Source organism: Cricetulus griseus, chromosome 2 (assembly GCF_003668045.3).
Source record: "Cricetulus griseus strain 17A/GY chromosome 2, alternate assembly CriGri-PICRH-1.0, whole genome shotgun sequence".
NCBI lineage: Eukaryota > Metazoa > Chordata > Mammalia > Rodentia > Cricetidae > Cricetulus > Cricetulus griseus.
Window position 1 is genome coordinate 80,471,058 of NC_048595.1, and position 12,967 is coordinate 80,484,024.

Genomic DNA, 12,967 nt, shown 5'->3' on the forward strand with positions numbered 1-12,967 from the left:
TGGCCTTAGTTTCTATAACTCTCTTTCTCCCAAGGACAGTGTTGGCTGGGAACTTGGGAAAGTAAAGATTGAGGTGTTTTGTTTTTTTTTGTTGTTGTTGTTGCTTTGTTTTGTTTTTCCAGTTGTTTTCTGCTTACTTTCTAAAACTGCCCTCACACAGATGTTTGTATGGGTGTGTATGCATGCATGTGTACTGACCACAGATGTGCATACTCCTTGATACAAAACATGATTTTGTTGTTATTGGTTTGGACTGTGGTCATGTGACAAATGGTTAGAATTTTCAGAGGCTCTGGGACTACATGCTGTGTATGCAATCCATCTTGGACTGCGGGATAGAATTCTATTCTTTCATTCAACATGGTGAGATTCAGTTCATTGCCCCATAGTTGGTCCTTCCTGGGTGAAATTAAAGGCAGACCGGTTGGGTGCTAAGGATCCCTGGTGTGGAGAGGCCATTTCATTGAGCAGCAGACTGTGAAATCAATACCAGAGGGATGCGGGACCTGGCGTTGGGAAATCTTGAACAACGCCTGTCTTTCCTTAGCCATGGCTATATCCCCGAAGGTCTTTCCGGCTGTGTTCTTGGGCTTCAGGATCCCGACAGGCGCAGTCATCTTGTAGGTCACAGGACATAGGAAAGGGAGTGACCTGCAGGGGGAGAAACATGAATGGATCAGATAGTTTGGTCTGGTATTCAGTTTGGTGATGAAGAGCAAGGGGACAGTAACTAGATTTGAAAAACAGATTCAAGGTCACACCGTGGTTCTACTTTTTGAGAGCACTACATTAACCTTTTCCATAATCCCAGGGTCAATATTATAGCATGTTGCATTTGGAAACCTACTTGCTACACGTAAGGCAATGCACTTCTCAGATAAGAAAATTCTGATTCCCTTTTGCAACTCTATACCAATTGCGCTTTTATCAATGTAAAACTGAAACCAAGAAAGGAGGACTCTTTGTTGAAAGTAAGTGATCTATCTGATACTTAAAGTAAAACAAGCTAGTTCTCTTTGTGCCTCGGAAACAACCAAGTAAGCTACATGGGCTGAGCAACATAGGTAAAAAAATCTTTACGATTACAGTTTGGTAATGTAATTCTACAATGCAATATCTAATGAGTAAAACTACCTTGATGAACAAATTAAATGAAAGATGTGAACATATCTTTTAAAGAAACATAGCTCTCTGCACATACTGGTATTTGTGGTTTCGGGAGGCAAAAGTGAAACAAAAACAATGCATAAAACAAGTTTACATATCCTCTGTGGGGCCAAGTTACCCAATAAGGAGCATTTTATACAAAAGTTCTGAATTAAATTTGCTGGGAAGAACCTTTCTTGCAAACAGACTTTAACATAAGAAAAAGTGGAAGGCCAAAGTCCCATTCCCAGTACATCCTGTCATGTGTTCTGTGACCTTAGGCTGGCTGACCTTTCTAGAAAGTGGTAGGAAAAGCCCAACAGAGCAAGTGTCTTCCCCATCCAGCACACGATCCATCTTTCCCAAGATTGCAGTGAAATCCCTGCTGGAGTCCCAGGCTGAACTAACGCAAGTCGATTTCACCGTATTGCATCATGACATTTGCTTAGAACTTTCCCCAGAGGGTCCCCCATCTGCGCAGATGGGTTTAATGACCTCATTCGCCTCCTGCCTGGGCAGGGTCTCCAAGTGCTCACATTGTCTCTGAGAGCATCTTTCTCTTCCTTGTTCTTATGTATTTTTAGACTGATTCTCTCTCTGTCTCTCTGTCTCTCTGTCTCTGTCTCTGTCTCTCTCTCTCTCTCTCTCTCTCACTCTCTCTCCTTTCTTCACCTCCATAATATTAACCTCTCTAAATCCTGAAATATTTGCAATAATTTAAATAGAAGTAGTAAACCTTGGCCCCTCTCTCTTGCTTATCTCAGACATGACCTTGAACATGTGGCAAGACCTGGAGTCATAGCAAACTAATTCATTAAGTAGTAACAATTGAAGTACATCCTTATGTTTTCTGACACTGTGATGAAGGACAAATGAAATAGCTCATGAAAAATACCCAGATAGATAGTATAGGGTGTGTGTATATGTGTGTATTGTGTTAAGTCTGGAGCTTTATACTTGCTAGGCAAGCCCTCTCCCACCAAGTTGCTCATGCCTTCTTCCTGGGAACTTAAAACACGGATTTTCCCCCCAAAAATGCTGTCTTTCCTGTTTCTTTTCCTATCCTCTTCAGTTCCATGAGCATCTCCAAAAGTCATCGGCAGGCAGAGCTCTGGCACTAGGTGATTCTCACACTGGTTTGGTTATGTTTGAATGAGATCTCTATGCTCCATGCTACCAAGACCAGCCCTGGAGGTTTTACCATTTCTTTAAGAGACACATCTGAAAGTAAATAGTAGGAAATATAATTAAAATATGATAAAGTCTAGGCTTGGTCTCCAAAGGGAATCCAGAAGTTTCTTGTGTCCACCATGTTCTTTAAATACAGGTACATTAATGAGACCATGGTAGAAGTTTGGAAGTTAGTTGTAGGGTCCATGTGAGAGACAGAGGCCTTCATAAAGTCTGTACAATGTTCTGGTGGAGTTAAAGAAAATGAGCTCCTCTACAAACCAGCTCTGAGATCTTTGTCTCTTATGGTGAACTGAGCTCTGAGCTAATCTCAACCTGCATTATCTCATTCAGTGCTTCCCAGCAACCCTAATAAGGTAGCTATTCTTACTATCCCTGACTTATACCTTAGAGGAAAGTAAGATGCAAAGAAGTGAGTCACTAGCTGGCATGTGGCCAGGGACATGCATCTGTGTTTATCATCATTTCTCAGTGCCACCCCCAGACCCCCAAAAAGCAAGAAGAGTAGGAGTCAGACTCATTTCAATGCAGAAGAAAAAAATCTAATCATAGGGATAAGAATCAGTCTGATACAGTAAAAGCCATGAGCCTGATTGCCAGACTCTGAATCCCTAACCAGCTTCTCTTCCAGGTGGCCTCCCACAGAAATCTGCCACACACTATGGTCACCAGATCATATTTGAAGATTCCCAGTAAGCACGCTACTATGTTGTCTCATACCAAGCTCTGCTAATAAGACTGCATCAATGACTCAAAGCAGGATTCTCTCCCTTTTCCTCCTGGCTAGAGGATGGTGCTCAGGCCTGGGTTTTCTCCATCTGGGTCAACTGCCTATGCTAACCCCTTCATGTATGGGTGTGAATGGCTCAGGAATGCAGCCTGGGCAAGAGGACCACAGTGATCTGGCTGTAGCTCTCCTCTAGGGCTGGGAGACAGGCAAGGACTGGATTCTGACTCATACTCAATGGATTGGTAATAGAATATGTTCTCCCCACTTCTCTCTCTCTCTCTCTCTCTCTCTCTCTCTCTCTCTCTCTCTGTGTGTGTGTGTGTGTGTGTGTGTGTGTGTGTGTGTGTGTGTTGAGAAAACAAGAGATATGTTGTGTTGACAGTCTGAAAGCTTTGGTTCTGTCACCCCTATGCTATGGTACTTTAGGTCAGTCACCCCATCTCCCTGAATCTCAGGTAATGTACAGTGTACAGCTAACAAGGCAAGTAGAAGACAAGACACATAAAAATAGTTTCTTGGGAGAGGGATATATATAGTGCCATGATAAATGAATAGAGTAGAATGTTCAAGTGTAAGTAAAGTTTTCATGTTGATGAATAACATACATATGTTCAGTAAGGAAATCTACTAGTAGAGATGGAAACAGAACTTGGGTTTGAGTTCTTGCCCTGTGATTGACTTAAGGTATACTCTCAAGCAAATCACTTCCTTTTCTGGGCTTCAGTTTATTTTTCTATAAAATGAGGTAGTAAGAGTCATATCAAGGGTGAGTTCTTTATACAAAGTCTGAAGTATAGGAAAAAACATTTAGGAAAGTGCATGCCATAAAATGTGTGTTCATTAAATGATGGTGATAACGGACATGCTGGTGCTGGTCATGGTGATGTGATAGTGCTCATGACAATACTAACATTGATAGTGACATGGTGAAGATGTCACTTGAGACAGAAGAATTGAATTTCCTCATAGGAACAAATTGAAAAGTCTTTCCCATGTCTGATCCACATGAAAAAGTCAGGGCCAATCTTGAACAGGAGGGAGCCAGGGAACCTTTGATATGTGTGATCACCAGGCATGAAAGAGTTGGGCTGCTCTACTTAGCCAGGTGCTTGTTTTTAGCTACTAATCCTTTACATTTGGCACATACACCCTGCCTTCTAAGGAGCATTCTTGGCTCCTCTATGTTGGTGCCATGCTTGCAACACTTTCTGGGTTTCCCTATTATCTTTGGAAAATGATCACAGATACTGGCTTAAGTTGAAAAAGCCTTATCCCTCTATGTTTCTTTCTGCTTCCTCTGTGCTCTGATCTGGCTCTATAAAGGGAGATGTGACTTCCTTCACCCTCACCCATACCCTAACTGATGTCTGGGTCCTGAAATAGTCTGTGCTCTCTGCTAAAGAAGCTCTGCCTTCCTTTCCTCCTATGTCTGCTCCTTTCTTAAAACTTTCACCTGAAGCCTATGGATGCCTTATGTCTTATCTGCTATGTAGCCTATTCTAGGAAACTTTGTTAACACTCCTCATTTGCTATATTGTCACCAACACTTCTCCTAGTGTCTAGATATTTATCCTTATGATAATCTTAGTGGGATTGGGCCCAGCCAGTTATTACACAGGGATTATCACAGTATCTCTCATATAGCAAGGATTATCATTAGTTCACTCACTGTACAAGGATTATCATTAGTTCACTCATTGCACTTTGTAGGTACTGAACACCTACTGTGAGACAAGAAATAGTGAAGTGCATTGAAATTGGAATCCACTTATGAAGAAAAGAGATGTACTTAATACCTTCCAGACTTAGTAAACAAATAAGGGTGCCCTTCAGGTATTGCTTTCATGTGGGTGTGCCATGGTGTGCAGAAATATTCTTATTCTCTATGTTCCCTGTCCTTCTGAGCCTTGAAGTTCCCACTGGTTGACAACATCACCTAAGAACCCCAATACATGTCCTCAGACATTGAAATATCAAGACATAGGAACCAAGAGCAAGTTTGGCTGTCTGGATTCTTCAAGAAAATTACTCTATACTATAGCCCAATTGATGGGTGAGGTCCTTCTGTGTATATGTTTGTTTTATTGGTTGATAAATAAAGTACTGTTGGCCAATAGGGAAGCAAGTTAGGCGGGATTAGGAGTCAAAGAGGATTCTGGGAAATGTAGTAAATAGAAGTCTTGTGATCCAGGCAGGAAGTGACATAACAGGCAGACTCAGAATATAAGCAGGGACAAGCAGGAAATTGCTCTCTTCCTCCTCCTCAATTCTCTGTGGAGCTGCCATGTGATCCTGGCAAGAGAAGAAGCCTGCCTCTGGCATCTGATAAAATAAGTTCTTATAAAATATATATAGATTAATAGTTATGGTTGATAATTAAGACTTAGTTAGCAGATAAGAAATCCTAGTCATTGGCCAGCAGCATTGTACCTAATATTAATCTCTATGTGTTATTTTGGGTTCCCACATGGCGGTGGGGCTTGGGCAGCTTGGCGGAAAGATTTATGGTTACACCCAACTTCCTAGATTTTTCTTACAACAGTCACCTAAAACATGAAAGTAACTAGAGCCACAGGTCTTAGGACTTTGAATATGTTAAGGAAATGTCCTTTCTTACCACACAGTTCTAACACCTGCTTATTTAGAATGAACTCATTAAATTAACTTATTAAAACTCTATGGTTTTATTATGAAAAAGAAAAAATAACATGAGAGCAATCATCATGGAGAGTTGCTCTGTATTGGAGGCTTGTGGTTCCAACAAGAATTATAAGGCAACATCTTAACAAGCAGAGTACTACTCCACAAGATTGTACAGATAGAGGAGGAAGAATGGAAAGAGTACACATAGGCCATTTTATGAGGAGGATGTGGGGAAGAGATAGTGTCTATGCTGAAGGAAGAAGAATGGAAGAAATACATTACACTGAGACAAGGGGCTGGAAACTCCTAGTTTTAGAGAAGTCTATCTTAACCATGGCTCTAGAGTGTATGGATATAAGTAAAGCAAGACAGTGGCTATAGGAAGCACGGGATGATTTGACATGTCACAACCCCATTGAAAGATTGTCACAAATGATAGTAGTTGGTGACATGTTCATTAAATACTGTAGATTTGTGTGTCAGACCTGCCAGCTCTGGGTTGGAGGAACTTAGACTTTATAAGTCTAAATTTTGTCAACACCTACAACAGAGCTACTGTACTGGTGAAAAGAAATGACATGGAAAAGCAGTTAACACTATGTATGACAGAGTTGACTGTCAGTAAATACTCACTAGGACAGCTTGTCTAGAAGCAGGGGATCCTAATCCCACATACATCTCTGTCACCTTGTCCTCGTATTTGACCTCACTGAGTCTGTTTTTTTTTTTCTCAGCAGACAGTTCTGGAAAGACTATGCACAGAGATGCCTGCCACAATTCAGTGTGTAATAAATCCTCATAAGGCACATTCTTACATTTGCAGCACTCAATTGTGCTGTCATTGAGTTTCTGAGTACCACACTTGTTTCTCGGAGAAAGGGAATTTCCCTAATAGAGGCCAAGAATATAGATGAGACTGAAACTGACATAACAGATAAGGTCAGGGGCCTGAATTCAAGAAAGCCTTTCCTCTCCATTAAGAGATTTCTTACTGGGGAAGATGGAGACAGGAGTAGCCCTTTCTCTTGTTCCATGCATACACAGAATAACCCCCAAGCTGGGCATTCTAGTATGTTAGGGATACTTGGGCAAGGCTGCTTCTGGGATAGCTGCCTTCATCTGCCACCGGGAGGTCCCCAAACCCAAGTTCCCAGGCAGTCTGCACTCACCATAAAATGTCTCCAACCTAATCTGGGAGGGCCATGCCAAGGTGTATTGAGAGCAAGGTCCCATTCCACAGGTACTTTGACTTTCTGAGACTCAGCCCAATGCTGAAGAAAGAGCAGGACTTGTGAGGCAGACAAAACTGTATTTGAATTTAAACTTGGCCAATCATTGATCAAGTAAATTTGGGAAAGCCTCAATTATTTGGAGCCCAAGGTAGTTTGTCTATTCTATAGACATGAAGATTAAAAAAAGAATCCAGCATCAGTGATTTATATCTATAAAATAAATACAGAAGAAAGGAAAGACAGTGTAGATGAAGGAAATACAGGGTACTTTGTAAAGGATTCTGCAATTTTAGAAAAAGAAGAGTCCAGGAGAGAGTAGTCCTGCATGTATGTTGACTTAATTCCATATTTGATATCCTTGGTTTTGTTTGCCTATCACCCTTTACAAGCCAGTCTACTGCATAGAGTAGCTGGGTATATACAAAGATGGATCAAGACGTTGGGAGTTATTTAGGAGATACATTGGGCAATTTATTTTATTTATTTGTTTATTTACTTATTTACTTATTTGATTTTTCTAGACAGGGTTATTCTGTGGCTTTGGAGGCTGTCCTGCCTCCAAACAAGCTCTTGTAGACCAGACTAGTCTCAAATTCAGAGTTCTGGGATTAAAGGCCTGTGCCACCAACACCTGGTTCACATTGGGGAATTTCACTAGAAGAATATGGTACATACTTTTCCTCTTCATTCCAGACTCTTGACTTTGAAAAGTACTAAACACTGTTGAACACTACCATTCTGTCTCCAAACACATTAACCTGCACTGGTGCATCCCTCCTCCTTGGAGCTAAATACATATCCTCAGGGAATTGTTCTCCCTGAAGTCCTACCTCTTTCATTCACTGCATCTTTCAGAAAGACAACTGAATGTACTGTCACTAGCCCACTGCTTCTCATCATGCTCCCTAACAGACAGGTCTCGAAGAGGTGGGAACTGTGTCTATCTGGCTCCTACTGTGGCTACACAGCCTCATCCACAAAAGATGTTCAGTGGAAAGTTATCTCATTGGGAAAAGAAAGGCCATGCAGTAAACTGCTTCATCCGGAAAGATGGAGCAGCACAAAGTAGATGTTAATGAAAAAATCCTAGCCTACATTTATATTGTAGGTAGACACATCCAAAGAAAAAGAGATGAGAGAACAAAAGATAAGGAAATATAATCAAACTCATCACAGATCTGACTCTGGACTCCTTAGTGAAGAAACAGTGTTTATGTTAGGGCCCTGCTGTCTGAAATTATTACAGAAACACCCAGCTCAGGAACAGAGAGCCAAATGAGGACTGATATTCACACACACACACACACACACACACACACACACACACACACACACACACACACACACAGAGAGAGAGAGAGAGAGAGAGAGAGAGAGAGAGAGAGAGAATAAATTACTATAACAACTTGGAATCTACATCTCAGTCATATTACTTCATCTTCCCCTGCAAAATAATCTGTAAAACAAAAAAGGTAATACATTTAAGAAGTCTCCCAAAAAACAGTTTTATAATATTTTATAAATATTTATAATATTTATAATAATATAATATTATAATAATATAATAATAAATTATAGTAGTATAAAATTATTTTGATCAGAGGCTCTCTCTGCCAAACTGGTGAGGTCACACAGGGTTGAAATTCTACAGAAATTTCTATTTAAAATAAAAAATACACCTCCATTCATTTTCCAAAAAACAGAGAAACAAACTACTCTGATGAGGTAAAACATGAATTATGACAGGTTATATTCATTAGAAAGGAAACATCAAGAATCTTAAAAATGCTTACACCTTCAATCCTAGTAATTTCAGTCCTAGGAATGATTTTGTAAGGGAACAATTGGAGCTCTGAAAGTACTTACTATGCAAATAAAAATAACCCAAACATTCAAGACAAGAGTCAAAGTAAATGGTTACATAGCACAAACATGACACATCACAATTGACTAATAAACAAGAAATAGCACACAATGCACCTGAGATGTTAGGTCATTCACATGTATGCAATTTCCTGTGCCAAGTCAACAGAAGTTACACCTCGAACTGGGAATTCACTGATTCATAGAGACTTATATGGCTTTATCCTTACAAAACACATAAAATAAAGCACACTCCGAAGGGAATCTCATTTCTTTCAGTGGTATAACCACTGACAAGTGTCCTTGTTCCAGTAAATAATCCCCATCCATGTTCAGGCAAGAAACCCCGATTAAATCAGTGGATCACCCCCCCCCACACACACACACACAGCAAGAAAGCCATTGAGAAGGAGGGTTTCAATGGATAAGTGTGGTGTGAGAGGGGAATGAAGAGTAAAAATTACTAAACTTCATTATAAAAGTGTATGGAACAATAAAAAATACTCAAAATAAAAAGTAAGCATGGTTTTCTTCAGGCTGGAGAAGATTAAGTATGTTCTTCTGTTGCTTTCTTTCTGGACTTCCCAAATAATAAAATATATATTCTTTCATTTTTAGGATACAATTTGTTAACAGAAAGTTGATTTTATGCTCTTTTATTAAGCAGGAAACATGTATCTTCAGTGTTTTAGAAAAATATAAAACCACAAAAGGTCAGGTGTTTTGTGAAAATACTGCCCACTCAGGACTGACTGGATTCCAGAGAACCCCAGTATTCTTATCTGTCAGCCATTAACAGTTCTCTGACTGGGACATGTGCTCATCCATCCCTGCAATGTGAGGCTGAGAAGCAACCAGCTTTCTTAAGGGTGTCACCATATCAAAGGGTTTAGGTTGGGAGCCAGGTACCTTATATCATTTCATCTGCCATCTGGCACAAATCATCCCTCCTCATGGCTTCAGTGTCTCATTAATGACCAGGGAAAACAGTGTGGGAAAGTCATTAAACACTCAACTGTCAGTTAAATTATTTTCTTTTCCTGTTCTAGTAACTCAGACCCCAGTTCCTCATGATGAAATATTTTAGCAGATCAATTTTGAGATTGACAGATCTCTTGTCTCAGATGGTAGACGGCTACAAACAAGGAAGTGTTTGCCATGGGTGCATTTGCCACATGAATGCTCTACAGGACATGTTGCCAAGGTTTCTTACCCCTCTCTCAACTGGAGCCCCAAATTATTCTGGTCTTAGCTCTTCTCAGGAAATGAACAGAGCTGACCACTCCTCAGGGGTGGCTGATGAACATCTCACTCTAATGCTCCTGTTGTACTACAAATATTTGAACCACTGCGGTGTGTGTGTGTGTGTGTGTGTGTGTGTGTGTGTGTGTGTGTGTGTGTGTGTGTGTGTGTGTGTGTGTAATGCCAGAGCAAGAAAATGACACTCCAACCCTTTCCCCAAACATAGACAAGGCCCTTCATGCACCTTCAATTCCACAGGTAGAAAAACCAAATACATAATAGAGTGTTCGAAGGCTGTAGATGTCCTAGTTGACAGTGTCTTGTGTTTTCTTCCCCTCTGCTTTAGCTATATCACTTAGAATATATATCTCTCTAGGATTTACAAGCTTGTCTCTTGCTTCAAGTGCCCTTGTGCTTGACACCTTCATTCTCCTTTCCTTGCTGTTGCAGTGTAGCTACTACTCACTATGCAGTAGCTACTACTTCTCTGCCTAGTCTCCTCTGTCCAGTCTGTTCTTAAACATCTTGCTCTTTTGTGTATCTGCTTCTATGCACAACCACTACCCTTTGAAAACCACCTCTGCAAAGGCCACCCAGTACCCAGCAAATGATAGCACTTCACTCTTCACTAAAGGAATAAAAACCAGAGTGATGGTAAGCCTGGAGATGGAACACTAACATAGCCACAGCAACAAGGTTTCTAGCCTATAGGAGAGACTTTGGTCAACAGGCTGGAGGGCCGCAAAGGTGGTGGCAGCTATGAGAAGACTGATGTTGACATACCTTTTTGGTCTTTACTGTGGAGGTACAGCAGTCCCCACCATCATAGTTGCAGAAGGCTCGATTGTTGATGGCATCACAGTAATTGTCTCCCATGAATGGCTATAATTCGAAGAGGAACAGAAAGTGAATCAGGCTTTGGTATTATCATGGCATGAGAAGGAGCTGCTCTCAATAGTTCACTGAGGCTTCTATGGTTGTTTGGCAGTCACTCATCTTCTTACAAACTTCTATCATCAGCCAATTAGGCTGCCAATCCTAACAGCCCCTTGGGTAAGTTTGTATTTTTTAGCATTTATAAACATTTTCATATGCCATATTTTTCCGTGCTGGAGAATGGCTATGCTGAGAATCATATTTTGTTTGCTGTAGTATGAAAATTAAAACACAAAATATACCCCTTGCTTTCTTTCTGAATTAGAAGGGACAATTTATTTTAAGACATAAGACAATTTACATTTCTGTCTTAATATTTATTTAATTGAATAAATCATGTATACACAAATTAGGAATCTGGATGTAAACTATCAGAATTGCAAACATGAAAAGTATGAATGTATGGGGATTAGGATGAAGGATGTGTGTATTAATAGTGGCCTTCATAACAGGAATATAGATCTACTGTGTCTGATGCCTTTGCAGGCCTCTTTATACTGTTTCGCTAAAAATGTGACGTCAGTATGATCATCTCCACTTCATAGGCCAATGCCTGGAGAATAAGGGGAACAAAATAACTTGGTAATAATCAGAGTGGAAAAAAAAAAGAAAGGGTTATGATCTAAACATGTTTGTTTCTATGTTTCCCCAATTCCACTCTCCATTTTGTAATGTTCCAGTTGGCATTGACTTATTTTCTTCAATGAGTTCTGTAAACTTTGAGTTACTCCAAAAGTGATGGAAGATAGAGTGGCATTGTTGCCTACCTGAATCCCAAGGATCTGAGGAAATTCTAGGAGTGTCTTTGATGACGTGTGTGTGTGTGTGTGTGTGTGTGTGTGTGTGTGTGTGTGTGTGTGTGTGTGTATCTCCGCTCGCATTATCAACATGGTATGTTATGTGTCTATTTAAGTGTCTATAACGGTAGGATACTTTCAGACCCTGAAAACACCAAGCAGTTTTCAATTCATCTGTGTCTCCTAATTACCTAGAAACCTGCCTTAAGGTGCTGATGTGCTGTCTCAGTACATTGCCTATGATTCACCTATGACCCTTGTTCCTTCCCATCTTGGCTGGCTCTGGGGAGAACCAAGTTCATATGGAGTCTAAGCCTTGTTGCTTGACTGGCTTTGCATATGTCTTCAAATTCTCATCCATACAGCCCTTGTGCCTGCAACTCTTTGTGCCAAATTCATGTTTTATTATTTCCCATTTACAGTGTAACACAGAACTTATTAAGTTGGAGTTAATTAAGTGCTAAATTCAGGTGTGTGAGAACACACATAGAAAGAGAGGGGTTTCATGTTGAGGAATGACTCTACCATGTAACTTTCATGGTCAACACATGATTACATTCACATTCAACAACAAAGCATAAGCCCCTTCCATTTGAATTCTTTTTCATATAGTATGTGGACAGATTAGTGACGGTGAATCATAGTCCCTTCCCAAAATGAATAATACTGGGTTGGAAAAGGAGTAGTTGGTTTTTCCCATGTGATCTCTTCCTGGAGTGCCATATCCTGTAACCATAATCATTCATCTACCCATCATCCATCCATTCATCCAGTCTTCCACATCTACCCTATCCATCTTGAACTTATGTATGAATGAAAATGTCTTTAATCAAATAGTCATTCAGTGCTGTTACAGTAAATAAAGCATTTGATCTTGTCTAAGATTGCTCAGTGAAAGAGTCCTGGAGGAAATGACATTTAGTGGATACCACAATCACAGATAGGAGTTATTAAGTGGGGTTGAAGGAAAAAAAATTGGGATAGAAAACATCATGGTAAATCTTGCTGTATAGATTTATCCCATATCCAGTTAGTATTTTGAATAATAAGACATTCAGACAAACTAAATCCATCCTTTATGATATAGGTCAAAATCATCTTGACCAATCCTTATACTGTTTCTAGTGGTCCCTGAATGCTTTATGTTTCCACAACCTCTTTTACTCATTTTAGATACAGTTTGGAGC

General features: G+C 40.2%; 1 protein-coding gene across 1 annotated transcript in view; it reads right to left on the reverse strand.

Annotated features, from left to right (window-relative positions):
- Nucleotides 1-543: 543 nt before the first annotated feature.
- Nucleotides 544-12,967, reverse strand: part of Pappa (pappalysin 1) — a 244,114-nt gene continuing 231,690 nt past the window's right edge. Inside the window, 2 exon segments of the mRNA XM_027400262.2 lie at nucleotides 544-651; nucleotides 10,831-10,929. Of these exon segments, the coding sequence (XP_027256063.1) occupies nucleotides 544-651; nucleotides 10,831-10,929 (207 nt within the window).